We start from the raw sequence: 21,016 nt of genomic DNA, 5'->3' as shown, positions 1-21,016 counted from the left end.
AAAGTGGACGGCAGGGATTGGCTGCTACTGTTGTCTTATAGCCTGTACTGATAACACCTCTCAGTGAAGGAGGCACACATTTGAAACCCCTAGGCATGTTATAGAAAAAATGACCATTACACCGTCCCAAAGCGTACCATTTAAAATATACAGTATATATATAAAAACACATAAGATAAGATTCAACTTTATTGTCATTGCACAGAGTACAAGTACTAGGACAACGAAATGCGGTCTCTGCATTTGACCCATCCTAGTGTTAGGAGCAGTGGGCTGCCATTATGTACGGCGCCCGGGGAGCAGTGTAGGTAACCAGTGTCTTGCTCAGGGACACCACGGTGGCACTTGGTCTTTCGGGGACTTGAACTGGTGACCTTCCAGTTCCCAGGCCAAGCCCCTATGGACTTCGCCACCACCGCCCATATACAGTGGGGCAAAAAAGTATTTAGTCAGCCACCAATTGTGCAAGTTCTACCATTTAAAAGGATGAGAGAGGCCTGTAATTTTCATCATAGGTATACCTCAACTATGAGAGACAGAATGAGAAAAAAAAATCCAGGAAATCACATTGTAGGATTTTTAATGAATTCATTGGTAAATTCCTCGGTAAAATAAGTATTTGGTCACCTACAAACAAGCAAGATTTCTGGCTCTCACAGACCTGTAACTTCCTCTTTAAGAGGCTCCTCTGTCCTCCACTCGTTACCTGTATTAATGGCACCTTTTTGAACTCGTTATCAGTATAAAAGACACCTGTCCACAACCTCAAACAGTCATACTCCAAACTCCACTATGGCCAAGACCAAAGAGCTGTCAAAGGAGACCAGAGACTAAATTGTAGACCTGCACCAGGCTGGGAAAACTGAATCTGCAATAGGTAAGCAGCTTGGTGTGAAGAAATCAACTGTGGGAGCAATTATTAGAAAATGGAAGACATACAAGACCACTGCTAATCTCCCTCGATCTTGGGCTCCACGCAAGATCTCACCCCGTGGGGTCAAAATGATCACAAGAACGGTGAGCAAAAATCCCAGAACCACATGGGGGGACCTAGTGAATGACCTGCAGTGAGCTGGGACCAAAGTAACAGAGGCTACCATCAGTAACACACTACGCCGCCAGGGACTTCAATCCTGCAGTTCCAGACGTGTCCCCCTGCTTAAGCCAGTACATGTCCAGGCCCGTCTGAAGTTTGCTAGAGGGCATTTGGATGATCCAGAAGAGGATTGGGAGAATGTCATATGGTCAGATGAAACCAAAATAGGACTTTTTGGTAAAAACTCAACTCGTCGTGTTTGGAGGAGAAAGAATGCAGAGTTGCATCCAAAGAACACCATACCTACTGTGAAGCATGGGGGGGAAACATCATGCTTTGGGGCTGTTTTTCTGCAAAGGGACCAGGACGACTGATCCGTGTAAAGGAAAGAATGAATGGGGCCATGTATCGTGAGATTTTGAGTGAAAACCTCCTTCCATTAGCAAGGGCACTGAAGATGAAGCGTGGCTGGGTCTTTCAGCATGACAATGATCCCAAACACACCGCCAGGGCAACGAAGGAGTGGCTTCGTAAGAAGCATTTCAAGGTCCTGGAGTGGCCTAGCCAGTCTCCAGATCTCAACCCCATAGAAAATCTTTGGAGGGAGTTGAAAGTCCGTGTTGCCCAGCGACAGCCCCAAAACATCACTGCTTTAGAGGAGATCTGCATGGAGGAATGGGCCAAAATACCAGCAACAGTGTGAAAACCTTGTGAAGACTTACAGAAAACGTTTGACCTCTGTCATTGCCAACAAAGGGTATATAACAAAGTATTGAGATGAACTTTTGTTATTGACCAAATACTTATTTTACACAATAATTTGAAAATAAATTCTTTAAAAATCCTACAATGTGATTTTCTGGATTTTTTTTCTCATTCTGTCTCTCATAGTTGAGGTGTACCTATGATAAAAATTACAGGCCTCTCTCATCTTTTTAAATGGGAGAACTTGCACAATTGGTGGCTGACTAAATACTTTTTTGCCCCACTGTATATACACCAGTGGTGGGCCGTCAGGGCCAGCAAGGCCTTCTCTGCTGGCCTAAACATCATCAGAATATAAATTAAATTTTGATATATTTTTTCCACAAATACGTCTTAAATTATTCCCCATAGTCTATTCTCTTCATTTTATAGCGTTCGTCTTGGCTGCGCTGCTTCCAGCCTCAGAACGAGATTTGGAGGGCTGGCCTTTATGTTAGAGCTTTTATCCAATCATATTTCAGCCATAATGTGTTGCTAGGGTCAAAGAAATCTGCCGTTAGGCCTTCAGAATCAACAGTGCGGAAGGCTGTAAGCTTAAAGTGAACGCAAACAAAACTGTGGCGTTAACCAATCAGATTTCGAGGTGGCGACAACGGGCCAGCTAGCAGGCGTACGCTAACGTTAGCACGTGCACATCTTCTGATTGGATACGCACTATTGAGAGGCAGAGCTAGGCAGTAGGCAGAGCCATACAGTCTATGGGCAAAGCTAGCAAACAGAACTAGAACTTGTCCGAGCTAATTTGTGTAGATTTCTACAAGCTATTTTTTTCAACCCACAATGGCTGAAGGAGGAGAAGAGATGAATTTGGTCGAAGATATAATTACAACGCCATTTTCAAAACGAACTTTTCAAGTAAAGCTACACATCTTGAAAAGGGAACTACCAACTCCAACGCTAGCGAGCCTAGCACAGCAGGGAAACTACGAGCGGTACCCCTGGCTCACAGCCTCCGAGAGGCACTGCAAATTGTACTGCCGGGAATGCCTGGTATTTGCAACTGATCGATTTGGTGTTTGGAGCCACACTACATTTGCAAACTTGAGTTGTCTAACCAAGGCAGCAGCGAGACACCAAAGCACAGCTGGCACTTGTCCTGCGTTATGTGACAGACACAGGTGTCAAGGAGCGGTTTGTCAGATAATCTGATTCATTAAGTTAACTGTAAATGCTGATGTATTGATTATAAATGCTTCAGAAATATTAATATAACTCTGTTGTACTTGACTATGTTAAGGTGATGCAACGCCCGGTTATACTGCGTTTCTGTCTAAATGTATAGTTTGTAGAGCCATGGCGTCATAATGATGGCACTAAGAGGTGGAATAATTCAGGTAGGACTGTGTAGGACATCACTGAAGGCCTAGGTGTGAAATGCACGGCCCGCCACTGATATACACCTATACAGTACACACATGTATAATATACACACATGAAGAGGTATATATATATATATCATAAGAAGGCACAACAGGAATAACACACACTTCTAAACCTCGTCTGAACGCCCTTTTTAAAATAAATGATTGTTAATATAATCATTAAAAATACATGTAATTCTGGAAGCCCGTGAAAATGTAGTGTTCTTATCATTATTCATGTGCTCTTCTACGTCAGAAGCTTGGAAGAAATACTGTGATCTGCTGTGAGCACTGAAGTGATGGAAGATAGTTATTCAGATTGTATTTTTCCATGCATGAAACAACCAGACCATAATAGACATTCAGAACTGATGTTGTTCTCCTGAAAGAATCCTGAATAAAGCCACTCAATAACAACGACAGGGAGAAAAGGTTCTGATTCATCAACGACAAAACTGAACACATGAAATACAACTCTTGTATTTGCAAGCATTGAAATGTACACACATTAAAGTACAGTAATGAAGATGGTGTACACGTTAAGACCTGAAAAACAGTAACATGTTAAAGATGAGGACAACATCCAAAAGGCTAGTGTCAGTGAATCAGTGATCAATAAAGGCACAGTTCCTCTCCAATGATCTGATTGATTGGCTTAATAACAGTATCTGGGCCAAAATAATTGGACTATAGGACAGACAAAAATGATATTTGCAACTAAAGGTACATTTCAGTTATAAATGCTGCATTTCAATTTGACAGAGTTCATTCATCATTGATAACCAAAGCTGAAATCTCTCAAATCAGTCATTATAATAAACACAATGAACCCCTTAGTTCTTATTTCAGTCATAAGGAACATGCATTCTGGCACCTGATGTGCACAACAAAAAGTCCTATTGTTCATAAAAGGTATTTTCATTGAGTCATAAAAGGTATGGTATCAGCGCCCTATAGCACTGCCTGTTATCTATAATGATTGTTTGTAGGATTAACTGAAGAGTCTTCCAAACCATCCAGAATTCAGTTTGTGTAAGATTAACAACGAACATCGCAAACAAGTGAACGAGACGTTAAAATCTGGTGTGTTTAAGTGAAGCCACACCTTTGTATTCTGAACACAGCAGTGATACGATAGTGAAGAGCAGCTGGCACTAACCTTAGGTGATGCACGTAGACCTGGACACCAACAATATGGCTCCCGGAAATCTCAAGCTTTATATGTTGCCTTGTGTTTGGGGCGTATTTGGAGATGACGTATTGTGGTCAAACTGCTATGATTTCCCTGCCAGCTACAGTGTTGTATGGAAGCCTAAATTGGACTCCACTATAGCGGTACAAGGATCATTAGTGTGTGATATTTGAGACACAGTGAGCTGACCCTAATCCACTTTCCTTGACTGAATCTGCTTTATTAGATCTGAACTTGTCTTACATGTGACCCTCATCATTTGTTCCTTTTGGATTTTCTTTTCAAACTTTTTTCTTAAAATTCAGACTTTTTTTCTAAATTTAGATTTTTTATACTTCGGACTATTTCTCCCCCAAACAATTGTTGTCAAAATTCTGACTTTTTCCTAAAATTCTGACTTTTTTCCTAATCTCTTAAAATTTTGATTCAAATTCCTGATTTTCTAAAGTTGGACTTTTTAAAAGTCCCACTTTTTTCTCTTCATTCTCAATCCTTCTTCATGTGACCCTAATCATCCTCTTTTAAAAATTCACACTTTTTGTCTCCCAATTATTTTTCCTTTTGATTTTCTTTTCAAACCTTTTGACTTTTTTTGTGTTTCCAACAATTCTTTCAAATTTCTGAATTTTTTCCTAAAAATTCTGACTTTTTTTCTAAATCTCAGCTTGATCAATGATCTTTGAAAAACGTCCCACTATTCTCTAACTCCTTCTTCATGTGGCACTAATCATCCTCCCAATTATTTTTCCTTTGGATTTTCTTTTCAAACTTCTTATTTTCTTTTCCCAATTTCAATTATTTTGAATTTCTGACTATTTTTACTACATTTAGTAAATTGTCCTTCAGTGTTTTTAGAAGCGCTGCATAAATGTACATTTTCTGCATATTTCTGCGATTACAAGAACCACAAGAAGAAGAGACTGAAGGGTTTGTTTGTGAGTAGCAGCACTTTTACCTTTCGTTAATAACTGAAGTCTAAAAAGGGGCTACTTATTGCTAACTATCCAACACAGCTGCTTCTTGAGGTACCCCCTGAAAGTCTTGTCTCGTATACCGTAGATGATCGGACTGATTGCTCGTGGCAGGACCTGTACAACAATATAGTAAGCAAAGAGGATGTCTGGACTGTTCTGAGGAAACCGTTGCAACAGACTATCTCGAAGCTGGGGGGATACGTATGCCAGCATGCAGAGCAGCAGCTGAAACCCATGGAGCACGATTGTGTTTCTGGCTTTTTTAGCATCGTCGCTTGCTGTCTGTGCAGTGGAGAGGATTCTGAAGTAAGTGTAAAAGACAGTAGTCCAAACTACAACAAGCAACAATATATATGTGATATCTCTCTTCTCCAAGATGATGGGATTTGGGAAGGCAGTTTTTCTCAGGCAGAAAATACGAGAATGAAAGAAGTCCAGTGGCACTGTGGCCAAAGCGATGAACAGATCGGGGAGCGCAGACAACATGGTAGTCGTCCAGAACAAACCAATCAGCATCAGCGTTCTCTTGACGGTGCAGATCTGTACGTGGCGCAGAGGGAAGCAGATGGCGATGTAGCACTCCATCGCCATGCAGGCCAGGTTCAGAGGCGTGTTTTCAGTAGTGATGATAAGAATCAGGATGCAGATGCAGCAGATGGAGACATTGATTGTGTAGAAGGTGTAGCTGATGATGAACATGAAAAGTGACAGCGTCATTTGCATCATGTCGTTGAACACCAGGTGAATGAAAAGGATGTACCGAGGATTCGTGTAGAAGATCTGGAGGGTGGGAAGAAAAGCAACATATAAGACAAGGTTTGGATAACCTGGAAGTCTGAGGGTCAGCTTCACCATTAAACCAGGTGAATGGGTGATTCCAAACACAGCATTTTCCACTTCATCATTTCCATTTGACAGCTACCTAATGAAGCTACCTGCATTCAGACATCTGGAGTGTGCTGTGGTTCAGAAATATCTGATATCTGGCACAACACCTTTTTCCACATCCATTCAATTATTCATCCCTCCCTTCCATCCCTCCATCCCTCCCTCCCTATACCTCTTCATCCATTCAATTGTTCATCCCTACCCCCCTACATCCATTTGAAGCTTAACGTTAAAGGAAAGTCTGACCTGGTGTTTGCAGAAGGTGTGAATGAGGCCGGCATTGATGTAGTTGATGGAGATCCCGATCATCACCACAATCAAATTCTTGGCCACAGCTTTAGAGAAGGAGTCTCGATACTGTATAACCACGGTGACATTGGCAGAGGACGTGTTCATTCCTTGAAACTGAAAAGAAAAACACATTTGGTACATTCAATAAAGTGGACGGCAGGGATTGGCTGCTACTGTTGTCTTATAGCCTGTACTGATAACACCTCTCAGTGAAGGAGGCACACATTTGAAACCCCTAGGCATGTTATAGAAAAAATGACCATTACACCGTCCCAAAGCGTACCATTTAAAATATACAGTATATATATAACACATATATACACCTATATATATACAGTATATATATAAAAACACATAAGATAAGATTCAACTTTATTGTCATTGCACAGAGTACAAGTACTAGGACAACGAAATGCGGTCTCTGCATTTGACCCATCCTAGTGTTAGGAGCAGTGGGCTGCCATTATGTACGGCGCCCGGGGAGCAGTGTAGGTAACCAGTGTCTTGCTCAGGGACACCACGGTGGCACTTGGTCTTTCGGGGACTTGAACTGGTGACCTTCCAGTTCCCAGGCCAAGCCCCTATGGACTTCGCCACCACCGCCCATATATATACACCAGTGGTGGGCCGTCAGGGCCAGCAAGGCCTTCTCTGCTGGCCTAAACATCATCAGAATATAAATTAAATGTTGATATATTTTTTCCACAAATACGTCTTAAATTATTCCCCATAGTCTATTCTCTTCATTTTATAGCGTTCGTCTTGGCTGCGCTGCTTCCAGCCTCAGAACGAGATTTGGAGGGCTGGCCTTTATGTTAGAGCTTTTATCCAATCATATTTCAGCCATAATGTGTTGCTAGGGTCAAAGAAATCTGCCCTTAGGCCTTCAGAATCAGCAGTGCGGGCGGCTGTAAGCTTAAAGTGAACGCAAACAAAACTGTGGCGTTAACCAATCAGATTTCGAGGTGGCGACAACGGGCCAGCTAGCAGGCGTACGCTAACGTTAGCACGTGCACATCTTCTGATTGGATACGCACTATTGAGAGGCAGAGCTAGGCAGTAGGCAGAGCCATACAGTCTATGGGCAAAGCTAGCAAACAGAACTAGAACTTGAGCGAGCTAATTTGTGTAGATTTCTACAAGCTATTTTTTTCAACCCACAATGGCTGAAGGAGGAGAAGAGATCAATTTGGTCGAAGATATAATTACAACGCCATTTTCAAAACGAACTTTTCAAGTAAAGCTACACATCTTTAAAAAGGGAACGACCAACTCCAACGCTAGCGAGCCTAGCACAGCAGGGAAACTACGAGCGGTACCCCTGGCTCACAGCCTCCGAGAGGCACTGCAACTTGTACTGCCGGGAATGCCTGGTATTTGCAACTGATCGATTTGGTGTTTGGAGCCACACTACATTTGCAAACTTGAGTTGTCTAACCAAGGCAGCAGCGAGACACCAAAGCACAGCTGGGCACTTGGAAGCACTGGTGCTTTTGAAAACCTTTGGGGACACCCGAGTGGATCTACAGCTCAACGAACAAGTGCGCAGGGAAACGGAGCTCCACAACGAAAGGGTGAACAAAAATAGGGAAATATTGAAAGACTGATTGATTGTGTCCTGTTTTTGGGTAAACAGGAACTTTCATTTAGGGGACACGATGAAAGCGCCGAGTCCAGAAACAGAGGAAACTACGTGGAGCTTCTTTCTTTTCTTGCTGAGAACAACACAGATTTGCATTACCACCTGTACACAAACAACATGTTTACTGGGACGTCAGGCAAAATACAAAACGACCTGATTTATGCTATTGCTGAAGTGATGGGAGAAGAGATCAAAATGAAGATTAAAAAAGCACCCTTTGTCGCTGTTATGGTGGACGAGACGTCAGATGTGGGTAATGTAGCACAGCTGGCACTTGTCCTGCGTTATGTGACAGACACAGGTGTCAAGGAGCGGTTTGTCAGATAATCTGATTCATTAAGTTAACTGTAAATGCTGATGTATTGATTATAAATGCTTCAGAAATATTAATATAACTCTGTTGTACTTGACTATGTTAAGGTGATGCAACGCCCGGTTATACTGCGTTTCTGTCTAAATGTATAGTTTGTAGAGCCATGGCGTCATAATGATGGCATTAAGAGGTGGAATAATTCAGGTAGGACTGTGTAGGACATCACTGAAGGCCTAGGTGTGAAATGCACGGCCCGCCACTGATATACACCTATATATATACAGTATATACACATGTATAAATATACACACATGAAGAGGTATATATATATATCATAAGAAGGCACAACAGGAATAACACACACTTCTAAACCTCGTCTGAACGCCCTTTTTAAAATAAATGATTGTTAATATAATCATTAAAAATACATGTAATTCTGGAAGCCCGTGAAAATGTAGTGTTCTTATCATTATTCATGTGCTCTTCTACGTCAGAAGCTTGGAAGAAATACTGTTATCTGCTGTGAGCACTGAAGTGATGGAAGATAGTTATTCAGATTGTATTTTTCCATGCATGAAACAACCAGACCATAATAGACATTCAGAACTGATGTTGTTCTCCTGAAAGAATCCTGAATAAAGCCACTCAATAACAACGACAGGGAGAAAAGGTTCTGATTCATCAACGACAAAACTGAACACATGAAATACAACTCTTGTATTTGCAAGCATTGAAATGTACACACATTAAAGTACAGTAATGAAGATGGTGTACACGTTAAGACCTGAAAAACAGTAACATGTTAAAGATGAGGACAACATCCAAAAGGCTAGTGTCAGTGAATCAGTGATCAATAAAGGCACAGTTCCTCTCCAATGATCTGATTGATTGGCTTAATAACAGTATCTGGGCCAAAATAATTGGACTATAGGACAGACAAAAATGATATTTGCAACTAAAGGTACATTTCAGTTATAAATGCTGCATTTCAATTTGACAGAGTTCATTCATCATTGATAACCAAAGCTGAAATCTCTCAAATCAGTCATTATATAAACACAATGAACCCCTTAGTTCTTATTTCAGTCATAAGGAACATGCATTCTGGCACCTGATGTGCACAACAAAAAGTCCTATTGTTCATAAAAGGTATTTTCATTGAGTCATAAAAGGTATGGTATCAGCGCCCTATAGCACTGCCTGTTATCTATAATGAGTGTTTGTAGGATTAACTGAAGAGTCTTCCAAACCATCCAGAATTCAGTTTGTGTAAGATTAACAACGAACATCGCAAACAAGTGAAGGAGACGTTAAAATCTGGTGTGTTTAAGTGAAGCCACACCTTTGTATTCTGAACACAGCAGTGATACGATAGTGAAGAGCAGCTGGCACTAACCTTAGGTGATGCACGTAGACCTGGACACCAACAATATGGCTCCCGGAAATCTCAAGCTTTATATGTTGCCTTGTGTTTGGGGCGTATTTGGAGGTGACGTATTGTGGTCAAACTGCTATGATTTCCCTGCCAGCTACAGTGTTGTATGGAAGCCTAAATTGGACTCCACTATAGCGGTACAATGATCATTAGTGTGTGATATTTGAGACACAGTGAGCTGACCCTAATCCACTTTCCTTGACTGAATCTGCTTTATTAGATCTGAACTCGTCTTACATGTGACCCTCATCATTTGTTCCTTTTGGATTTTCTTTTCAAACTTTTTTCTTAAAATTCAGACTTTTTTTCTAAATTTAGATTTTTTATACTTCGGACTATTTCTCCCCCGAACAATTGTTGTCAAAATTCTGACTTTTTTCCTAAAAATTCTGACTTTTTTCTTAAAATTCTGACTTTTTTCCTAATTTCTTAAAATTTTGATTCAAATTCCTGATTTTCTAAAGTTGGACTTTTTAAAAGTCCCACTTTTTTCTCTTCATTCTCAATCCTTCTTCATGTGACCCTAATCATCCTCTTTTAAAAATTCACACTTTTTGTCTCCCAATTATTTTTCCTTTTGACTTTTTTTGTGTTTCCAACAATTCTTTCACATTTCTGAATTTTTTCTAAATCTCAGCTTGATCAATGGTCTTTGAAAAATGTCCCACTATTCTCTACCTCCTTCTTCATGTGGCACTAATCATCAATTCTTTTGAATTTCTGACTATTTTTACTACATTTAGTTCAGTTTGAAAACGTCCCAATATTTTCTCATTGATCTAACTCTATCATCGTCACATCTTTAGAAATTGGCTTTTTCTATAAGACTTTCAAACCCTGAAGGGTTGAGAACACTATTGCATTTGTTTTCATTTTTCTTTGTTAAATCTGGGAGCTTGAATGGCCCAACAGCTGCAAATGATATGCATTGGGCTCCCACGAAATATGAGCGTATTGTTCAACAGTATGGAGATTTAATTAACATCCAAAAACCTGATTCTTAAACGTCCCTTCCTCCCCACACTGTAAGTCCCATTGACTTGAAGTGGGATCTACAAGTACGCCTCAAGACCCCCCTAAGCCCGCCTAACTAGATGTGTAATTTCTTTGTCAAAAACGTATGTCAAGTCTGATGTATGGACAACAAATTGGGTACACATGATCGAACGAGGGAAATATACAATGTTTAAAAACCATTATCCAAAGAAATCTTAATTCTAGTCGGAAGAGTGGACTAACAACATGGCCACCATCACTGGGAACGTATTTGCACACAGTGGGACTTAGAGAAAAGACTGTTGCTCATGTTTTAATGAATCTGGATGAGACTCAGTGGGGACATCCTTCACATGTAATTCCTGGAAACTGGAAAACAGTACATTCAAATAATGTTTGCTTTTGGGGGGGGGGGGGGATAGGACAGTGGAGAGTGACAGGAAAGTGGGAGAGAGAGTCGGGGTGGGATCCGGAAAGGACCACGGGTCGGGAATCGAACCCGGGTCGCCGGCGTACGGTGCAGGTGCCCCAGCCAGTCTCAAATAATGTTCTTAAGGATTTCGATGTAAAGCATTTTGGTTTTGGAAATCCTTCTACATTTCAATCCATTGACTGATTCTCACTGTGGGCTCGTACTACACAGCAGATACATTTTCAGGTACTTCTTAAAGGACTTGTCTCGTATGCCATAGATGATTGGACTGATTGCTCTTGGCAGGATCTGAACAACAAGATAGACAGCAAAAAGGCTGTCTGTACTATGCTCAGGGAACCATTGCATCAGAGAATCTTGAAGCTGGGGAGTTACATAGCTGGTTACACAAAGCAGCAGCTGAAACCCATGCAGAATGATTGTGTTTCTGGCCTTTTTAGTATTACTGCTAGCTGTTTTAGCAGTGGATAGGATTTTGAAAAAAGTGTAAAAGATAACAAACCAAACTATAACCAGATACAAAATATAGGTAGTATTTCTCTTCTCCAAGATGATGGGATTTGGGAAGGCAGTTTTTCTGAGGCAGAAAATACGAGAGTGAAAGAAGTCCAGTGGCACTGTGGCCAAAGTGATGAACAGATCGGGGAGCACAGACAACATGGTAGTCGTCCAGATCAAACCAATCAGCATCAGCGTTCTCTTGACGGTGCAGATCTGTACGTGGCGCAGAGGGAAGCAGATGGCGATGTAGCACTCCATCGCCATGCAGGCCAGGTTCAGAGGCGTGTTTTCAGTCATGAACAGAGCGATCAGGATGAAGGTGCAGCAAACAGACGCATTTATTCTGTAAATAGTGTAGCTGATGATGAACATGGAAAGGGACAGCGTCATTTGGATCATGTCGTTGACCACCAGGTGAATGAAAAGGATGTACCGAGGATTCGTGTAGAAGATCTGGAGGGTGGGGAATAAAAACACAGACGGTTGGTCAACAGTTCAGGTAGAGTTTGGAATTAGTCAGCTGATTAAATAGTCTTTTAAATTTGGATTAAATCTTTCTTCTAAATATACTTTTGGGGTTACGAGATTCAAGTAAGAAATTCTCAACGAACAAGTGCGCAGGGAAATTCTGAGAAGTCCCAATTCACAACAACATGTCTGACTTGTTAAGAATGTGAGATTTCGAGGAAATAAAAGTCAACATTTTGAGAAATAGAAGTCAGAATTTGGAGAAAGAATGCATGTTTCTGAGGAGAATAAAACCTGAAAAAAAGTCAGAATTCCAAAACTGTTTTTGTGTTACTTTGCTTTTCTTAGAAACAATAGTTCAGACTTTTCTTTCAGACACATCAAAAAATCCCTTCTGGTCAAATCCAAGAGGAACCTGTCACGTGGCCCTAATCCTCTTCCGTAAATATGAATCCTGTTTTCCTGTAGCTGAAGTCTCACCTGGTGTTTGCAGAAGGTGTGAATCAGGCCCACATTGATGTAGTTGATGGAGAGGCCGAGCACCACCACTATCACATTCTTGGCCACGGCTTTAGAGAAGGAGTCTCGATACTGTACGACCACGGTCAGGTTGGCAGCGGACATGCTCATCTCTGCAAAGATAGAGGTCTAACAAAGCAGAGACAAGGATCGTAAATATGGACAGTCATTTCAAGAAATTGCATCAATGGCCAGTATGAGACAAGGGTTAGGGTTCCTATTGTGCAACACTCCTCAGACTTAAGAGCAGAAGTTCCCGATAAACAATATCTAATTCCTAAGACTACGATTAAAAAGTTGCATTTGCTATTTACTAATAAACAACATTTTATATTTAAGAAAAAGGGAATAAAATGTCTTCCTACAAATAAGGAATGATTGATCAAATGTGTTTTTATACATAAATCAATATCATACTCCATTAAAACACATTTCAATGAACAATACAAAGTGAGGCAATACTAAATGTTCTATATTCATATCTGGATTCATCGTAAATATTGTGTGTGAAGCACAATGTGGAGCATTCATTTTTCAAACAGTATCAGCTGAGGATCAGGGTGTGAACTTGAAATATCAAATACTTATATTGTTTCATACATTTAAAGTGAATGCATTCAACGAAACAACAGAAACAAACACGCCAAAGCTGCCTTTGGTTTAAAACAGGGGGTCCAAACTACGGCCCCCGGGGCCAAATGCGGCCCGCAGGCCATTCTGAATCGACCCTCTGCAAATTCTAAAAGTATAATGAATATGGCCCAGAAATCAAACTTCTGCTTCTCTTATTTTGTACTTCTCAGATATATATGTTCAAATATATTAATGAGCCCAAATTTCAAATAATTTCAGTCATTTAGAATTTAAAAAATGTTCTAACAAGTCTCAGTAATATAACTGACTTCTATCACAAGTTTGAAATGTAACCTTCATATTTATCATCAGCACCCTGAGGCTTCTGTTTTAAGGGAAGAGCTGCCACCAAAATACATGATACCCTAAAGACAGACGGGATGTAGACTCTCTTTTTCTGAAAGGGTTTTCAAGAAGAAGAAGATATACTTTATTGATCCCTTGAAGGGACATTTCTTTCCCCACTCTGCGGTGTTTACACACACGGAGGATACACATGCACAAACAACCACACACATGCAGGAGAGGTGGCAGAGCAGGGAGGCTGCCAGGTACCCGGCGCCAGCGAGCAGATTCAGGGTTCGGTGCCTTGCTCAAGGGCACCTCGGCAGTGGCTCAGGAGGATTACTGGCACCTGTCCAACTACCAGCTCACTCCCTTTTTTTGGTCCAACCGGGACGTGAACCGGCGACCCTTTAGACCCCAGTCCAAGCCCGTACAGACTAAGCCACTGCTGCATTATTCACCTGCATCTGATTTGTTTTGCTAACTTCTAACTTAACCTTTGAGGCGATATTCAGCTCTATAAGTGACCCAGCGCTCTGTATATTTTTCTGTATGTGGCCCTCAGTGAAAAAAGTTTGGACACCTGTGGTTTAGCACATCTGGAACAAACTTCCACAAAACCTGAGGTCCTCACCAACCCTGAGTTCAATTTAGTCAAGGTTAAAAACATGTATTTTTACTGCTGCTTACTCAGAAGTCATTCAACTTTGTTTAATCATTACCCTTCTTACAACATCCTCTGTGTTTACAATGTGGATTTGAATCTACTGTGTGTCTCTGGTATGAACGGTCTTTATACATCTGTTTCTTTCCTTTAGCTTCCTCTGTTAATGTTGATGTAAAGCCCTTTGAATTGTGTCTGAAAATGAGCCTTTGCCATTTAACCTTAACCTTAACAAGTAGGGTCGGAAAGAAATGTACTCATTGACTCATTTTGAAGTCTTAAAGTGTCAAAAAGCAAGCTGAGAATTTAAAAGCACAGCATTCTGTGTGTACCTACATCTGTAAGAAGTACATTTAATCATGTTTGGTCAAATGTTTCCATTTTAACCAATCTTTTACCTTCCTATCCTCTTTTAGCAGATTTATATTTGTGTTCAGGCAGTGTTGAGAAACTAAATGAAAGTGTGAAAGGTCCTGCAATAGAAAAAAGGTGATATTAAACCTCCAATCCACCAGCAAACACGCACCACCTGTGCAGGGAGAGCTCACAAGTATTTTGTCCTTTTGCAGACATGGACAATTCACAACCTTCACATATGGTAATACAATTTATATTTCATAATAATAAATAAGAACTAAACAGTTCAGAACAACATAACATCACTGTCATTTCATTACTACATGTGTAATGCATGCACACGACTTACCTCAGGACACCAGCTATGTTGGTTCAGAAAATTGAAGACTTTATGTGTAGTTTGGTTTGCGATCATCAACGGATAGAGTGTGTATGCATATTTGGATATGGTGACAGTGTGTGTGTGCTTGCATGCATTAGGAAGAATGAATTTACATGAATAAACTTGCAAAAATAAACGTGCAAGTATGAATCTGCGTACAAAAATCTATATCTTACTGAAATGGAGAGAGTCTCTGTGTTTCGCTGAAGGACACAAGTCGAGTGCAATCTCTTGAGATCTAGAGGACGGCGCAGGAAGGGCGTATTTTTGTAGACTGGCCAGGAAGTAAGAATCACAAGAACTCCCTCAACAAAAAGACGATGGGATTTTTCCATTGGATTTTAGAATATTTCAAAAATTAGGTTTTGTGGTAAATCAATGTGTGTGATATTTAAACGTTTTGTTAAACAGGATAATCTCCACAAATTAACAACACTACAGCACGGTCACATGACTTCACGTCACCACTGCTAAGCTAAAGTTGGCTAATGTTGGGCTATAAGGGAACTACAGCACGGTCACATGACTTCACGTTACCACCGCTAAGCTAAAGGCAGCTAATGTTGGGCTATAAAGGAACTACAGCACGGTCACATGACTTCACGTCTCCACCGCTAAGCTAAAGGCAGCTAATGTTGGGCTATAAAGGAACTACAGCACGGTCACATGACTTCACGTCTCCACCGCTAAGCTAAAGGCAGCTAATGTTGGGCTATAAGGGAACTACAGCACGGTCACATGACTTCACGTTACCACCGCTAAGCTAAAGGCAGCTAATGTTGGGCTATAAAGGAACTACAGCACGGTCACATGACTTCACGTTACCACCGCTAAGCTAAAGGCAGCTAATGTTGGGCTATAAGGGAACTACAGCACGGTCACATGACTTCACGTCACCACCGCTAAGCTAAAGGCAGCTAATGTTGGGCTATAAGGGAACTACAGCACGGTCACATGACTTCACGTCACCACCGCTAAGCTAAAGGCGGCTAATGTTGGGCTATAGAGGAACTACAGCACAGTCACAAGGCGTCACCTCTCCACCGCTAAGCTAAAGGCAGCTAATGTTGGGCTATAAAGGAACTACAGCACGGTCACATGAGTTCACCTCACCACCGCTAAGCTAAAGGCTGCTAATGTTGGGCTATAAAGGAACTACAGCACGGTCACCTGACTTCACCTCACCACCGCTAAGCTAAAGGCGGCTAATGTTGGGCTATAAAGGAACTACAGTACAGTCCCATGTTCGGCCTTATGACGTGGAGTAGTCTCATTTACACACTTGTTTGCAGTGGTATTTTTATGGTTGCTACATAAAGTGTTGCCAGGTCTTCCCTTAAAAACAGAAGCCTCAGATTGCTGATAATAATGGGAAACATGAAGGGTGTTTTTCAAGCTTGTTATGGAAATGAGATATTGGACTTTTTTATCAACCAAGTTTTGAACATGTCTTTAATTGACTGAAATTATTTGAAAAGTGGGTTTATTATCACATGAATACTACTGAGTAATATATACTTGGATTTAAAAGGTTCAATATAAGAGAAGCATACTTTTTGAATTTGCTGAGGGCCAATAAAAAATGGACAACAGGCCTTAGTTGGCCCCCGGGACTTAGTTTGGACATCCCTGCACTATATGAGGGTGCAATTTAATATCATTTTATTATTATCTTCCTCAAAATGTAAACATTTGGGTCCTGTCGTTTCACAGAGAGATTCAGATTGTGCTTCTGGATGAAATGTCCTATGTTGATATATTTAGTTTTGAAATCACTCAGTGGCTTCTTGAACTTTTTGCTTCCTTCCTCTTTCTTGTGTGACTACTCCTGTTGAGCAACACTGTAGGAAAGACTTTCCCCAGGAAGACTTCTGGGTCCTGCTGGCATTTGCACAGCCCCTCTGTGTATTGATGCTGCAGGACACAGCCCTCGTTAACTCTAAAGGTCACACACACCGGGGCAGCTCGTTATGCATCAGAGGGAGCTATTAGTCACGTCTCCGGAGAGATTTCTAATCATTGCCGTATTTAAAACAGATTGGCCTTTTCGGTATCTTAAAAACAAGTTGCAGCATCCTTAAGTTCACTGACCTTTACAAACATATTCAACAACATAAAGGTAGTCTCTGTGGACCACCATGCTCTTTATCCACCGGAGATCCAGAACAACACCTCTTTGTTTTCCACGTCTGACTTGTTTACTGTAGAACTAATGAACAGAAACACAAAGTTTGTCATGATTCAAACTTTCCTGTTAAGTGTGTTCATCTCCTAAAAAGAACTTTTTATTTTTCAAAGAGGACATATCCTGCTGATGTTCAGGTGTATATCAGTATGTAGAGTCTCTACTTTAAAGAGTCCTCTCCTGCTGATGTTCAGGTGTATATCAGTATGTAGCGTCTCTGCTTTAAAGAGTCCTCTCCTGCTGATGTTCAGGTGTATATCAGTATGTAGCGTCTCTACTTTAAAGAGTCCTCTCCTGCTGATGTTCAGGTGTATATCAGTATGTAGAGTCTCTACTTTAAAGAGTCCTCTCCTGCTGATGTTCAGGTGTATATCAGTATGTAGAGTCTCTACTTTAAAGAGTCCTCTCCTGCTGATGTTCAGGTGTATATCAGTATGTATTGTCTCTACTTTAAAGAGTCCTCTCCTGCTGATGTTCAGGTGTATATCAGTATGTAGTGTCTCTACTTTAAAGAGTCCTCTCCTGCTGATGTTCAGGTGTATATCAATATGTAGAGTCTCTACTTTAAAGAGTCCTCTCCTGCTGATGTTCAGGTGTATATCAGTATGTAGTGTCTCACCTTTAAAGAGTCCTCTCCTGCTGATGTTCAGGTGTATATCAGTATGTAGTGTCTCTACTTTAAAGAGTCCTCTCCTGCTGATGTTCAGGTGTATATCAGTATGTAGCGTCTCTACTTTAAAGAGTCCTCTCCTGCTGATGTTCAGGTGTATATCAGTATGTAGTGTCTCTACTTTAAAGAGTCCTCTCCTGCTGATGTTCAGGTGTATATCAGTATGTAGTGTCTCTACTTTAAAGAGTCCTCTCCTGCTGATGTTCAGATGTATATCAGTATGTAGTGTCTCTACTTTAAAGAGTCCTCTCCTGCTGATGTTCAGGTGTATATCAGTATGTAGAGTCTCTACTTTAAAGAGTCCTCTCCTGCTGATGTTCAGGTGTATATCAGTATGTAGAGTCTCTACTTTAAAGAGTCCTCTCCTGCTGATGTTCAGGTCTATATCAGTATGTAGTGTCTCTACTTTAAAGAGTCCTCTCCTGCTGATGTTCAGGTGTATATCAGTATGTAGTGTCTCTACTTTAAAGAGTCCTCTCCTGCTGATGTTCAGATGTATATCAGTATGTAGTGTCTCTACTTTAAAGAGTCCTCTCCTGCTGATGTTCAGGTGTATATCAGTATGTAGAGTCTCTACTTTAAAGAGTCCTCTCCTGCTGATGTTCAGGTGTATATCAGTATGTAGAGTCTCTACTTTAAAGAGTCCTCTCCTGCTGATGTTCAGGTGTATATCAGTATGTAGAGTCTCTACTTTAAAGAGTCCTCTCCTGCTGATGTTCAGGTGTATATCAGTATTGTCTGTGTTATTTTAATTCTAATACGATATATTATTTCCTTTTCATCTCCATGTTTTATTTCTCTGGTATTACTTCATGTTCACTAAAGGAAAGATGACTAAACAAATGTAGAGGCCGCTGGCTTTTTGCTCTTCATCGTCGTCCTGTAATATCTGCCAAACAAATTCAGTCCAATATTAGTTTTTCATTATGGAATATTTTATCGGTTCTCAACTTTTCAAAAGTTGTCCTTAAACATGGGTCTTCAATAGTGGGGTGATTAAACTAACGAATCGTTTCTGATAAAGATAAGTTGTGTTGTGGTCTTCTTGCGTCAGTCTGCTGAGAGCGTGAGCTAAAGGTCTCTGTCAGTAATGAAGCCGTTAGAGGTCCCTGCTGAGGAGCTGCTCTTTACAGGAGACCCTCAGGGACTGCTTTCAGAGTTTACATCACCTCTGTTCACCTTCACACAAACACAGCTCACTGATTACCCTCTGAGAACGAGCTTCAGTCAGCAGGGAGCTCGTCTCATGTCAAATGGAGTTGAGAGGAAGTTATCAACAATAAAATCTGACGTAAGGAAAGTTTTTTTGAATAAGCTAACACTTTTGTTGTTCGGCCATCAAAATCAGAACCACAAATACAGAACAGTTGCTCTATTTTAGGATAAAATACCAACAAATAGAGAAGTGAAAAAAGGTGCACATTTTACTACGATCAGGCTTGGGGGGTAATGACATGGAATTACGTAATCGGGCCTAAAAAAAAGTCCCAGGACTGAAGACTTGAGTTTTCCCTTTCCTGTAGTGTGTCATCGTTTTTAGTGCATGTGAATGGTCTGCAAAGGCTAAAATCACTGTGTTCCCTCCAGAGGAATGTTTCTCCCACACACTCCTGCCTGAAACGCCTCCAGACTCCTCCGTTAACTTGTGTAACATAGTGACATCACTTTATAACAGTTGTGCTCCTATTGGTTAGCGCTCCAACACATTGTACGTGTTAGGCTAAGGGGCGGGACATCTCTATGCGGTTGACCAATCACGACAGAGCCGGCCAGCAAACCAATCAGAGCTAACTGGGCTCTGGTTTCAGACAGAGGGTGAAAAGAGGAGCTGCAGCACAGGCAGTATGAGAAACATAAAGAGCTTTCTGAACATTAAAGCATGGAGACATGTCCCAGGAGAGGACTCTTAAAGTAGAGATACTACATACTGATATACACCTGAACATCAGCAGGAGAGGACTCTTTAAAGTAGAGACGCTACATACTGATATACACCTGAACATCAGCAGGAGAGGACTCTTTAAAGTAGAGACACTACATACTGATATACACCTGAACATCAGCAGGAGAGGACTCTTTAAAGTAGAGACACTACATACTGATATACACCTGAACATCAGCAGGAGAGGACTCTTTAAAGTAGAGACTCTACATAATGATATGCACCTGAACATCAACAGGAGAGGACTCTTTAAAGTAGAGACACTACATACTGATATACACCTGAACATCAGCAGGAGAGGACTCTTTAAAGTAGAGACTCTACATACTGATATACACCTGAACATCAGCAGGAGAGGACTCTTTAAAGTAGAGACTCTACATACTGATATACACCTGAACATCAGCAGGAGAGGACTCTTTAAAGTAGAGACACTACATACTGATATACACCTGAACATCAGCAGGAGAGGACTCTTTAAAGTAGAGACACTACATACTGATATACACCTGAACATCAGCAGGAGAGGACTCTTTAAAGTAGAGACTCTACATACTGATATACACCTGAACATCAGCAGGAGAGGACTCTTTAAAGTAGAGACACTACATACTGATATACACCTGAACATCAGCAGGAGAGGACTCTTTAAAGTAGAGACACTACATACTGATATACACCTGAACATCAGCAGGAGAGGACTCTTTAAAGTAGAGACTCTACATACTGATATACACCTGAACATCAGCAGGAGAGGACTCTTTAAAGTAGAGACACTACATACTGATATACACCTGAACATCAGCAGGAGAGGACTCTTTAAAGTAGAGACACTACATACTGATATACACCTGAACATCAGCAGGAGAGGACTCTTTAAAGTAGAGACACTACATACTGATATACACCTGAAATAAGGGTAATGGGCCTTTTTAAGAAAATAATTCCTGCATTTTGGACCGTTTCCTTTCATTGTGTGAAGTTGTTGTACTATTCCTGTAGGTAAGATAAGGAGCAGGTTTTCAAACAAAGAAAAATCAAATTCAAAAGAGGCGTAACTTTGAATGAATTGGGAAAGCTTAAA

At 40.9% G+C, this 21,016-nt stretch overlaps 3 protein-coding genes across 3 annotated transcripts in view; 1 reads left to right on the top strand and 2 right to left on the bottom strand.

Annotated features, from left to right (window-relative positions):
- Positions 1-5,023, top strand: part of LOC134882236 (odorant receptor 131-2-like) — a 7,720-nt gene extending 2,697 nt beyond the window's left edge. The window contains exon 3 of the mRNA XM_063909847.1: positions 5,019-5,023. Coding sequence (XP_063765917.1) covers positions 5,019-5,023 — 5 coding nt within the window. The remainder of the gene's footprint in view (positions 1-5,018) is intronic.
- A 317-nt stretch (positions 5,024-5,340) lies between these two features.
- LOC134882235 (odorant receptor 131-2-like) lies at positions 5,341-6,612 on the bottom strand. Its single transcript, XM_063909846.1, has 2 exons — positions 6,463-6,612; positions 5,341-6,108 (listed from the first exon to the last, which is right to left on the bottom strand). Exons 1-2 carry the CDS (start codon positions 6,610-6,612, stop codon positions 5,341-5,343), a joined length of 918 nt encoding a protein of 305 aa, XP_063765916.1.
- A 4,900-nt stretch (positions 6,613-11,512) lies between these two features.
- LOC134882234 (odorant receptor 131-2-like) lies at positions 11,513-12,925 on the bottom strand. Its single transcript, XM_063909845.1, has 2 exons — positions 12,776-12,925; positions 11,513-12,280 (listed from the first exon to the last, which is right to left on the bottom strand). The coding sequence occupies exons 1-2, from the start codon at positions 12,923-12,925 to the stop codon at positions 11,513-11,515; spliced, it is 918 nt and encodes a 305-aa protein (XP_063765915.1).
- Positions 12,926-21,016: the final 8,091 nt, after the last annotated feature.

The sequence above is a fragment of the Eleginops maclovinus genome, chromosome 20 (assembly GCF_036324505.1).
Source record: "Eleginops maclovinus isolate JMC-PN-2008 ecotype Puerto Natales chromosome 20, JC_Emac_rtc_rv5, whole genome shotgun sequence".
NCBI lineage: Eukaryota > Metazoa > Chordata > Actinopteri > Perciformes > Eleginopidae > Eleginops > Eleginops maclovinus.
The sequence above is the reverse complement of the archived record's forward strand: the minus strand, read 5'-3'. Positions and strand labels throughout refer to the sequence as shown.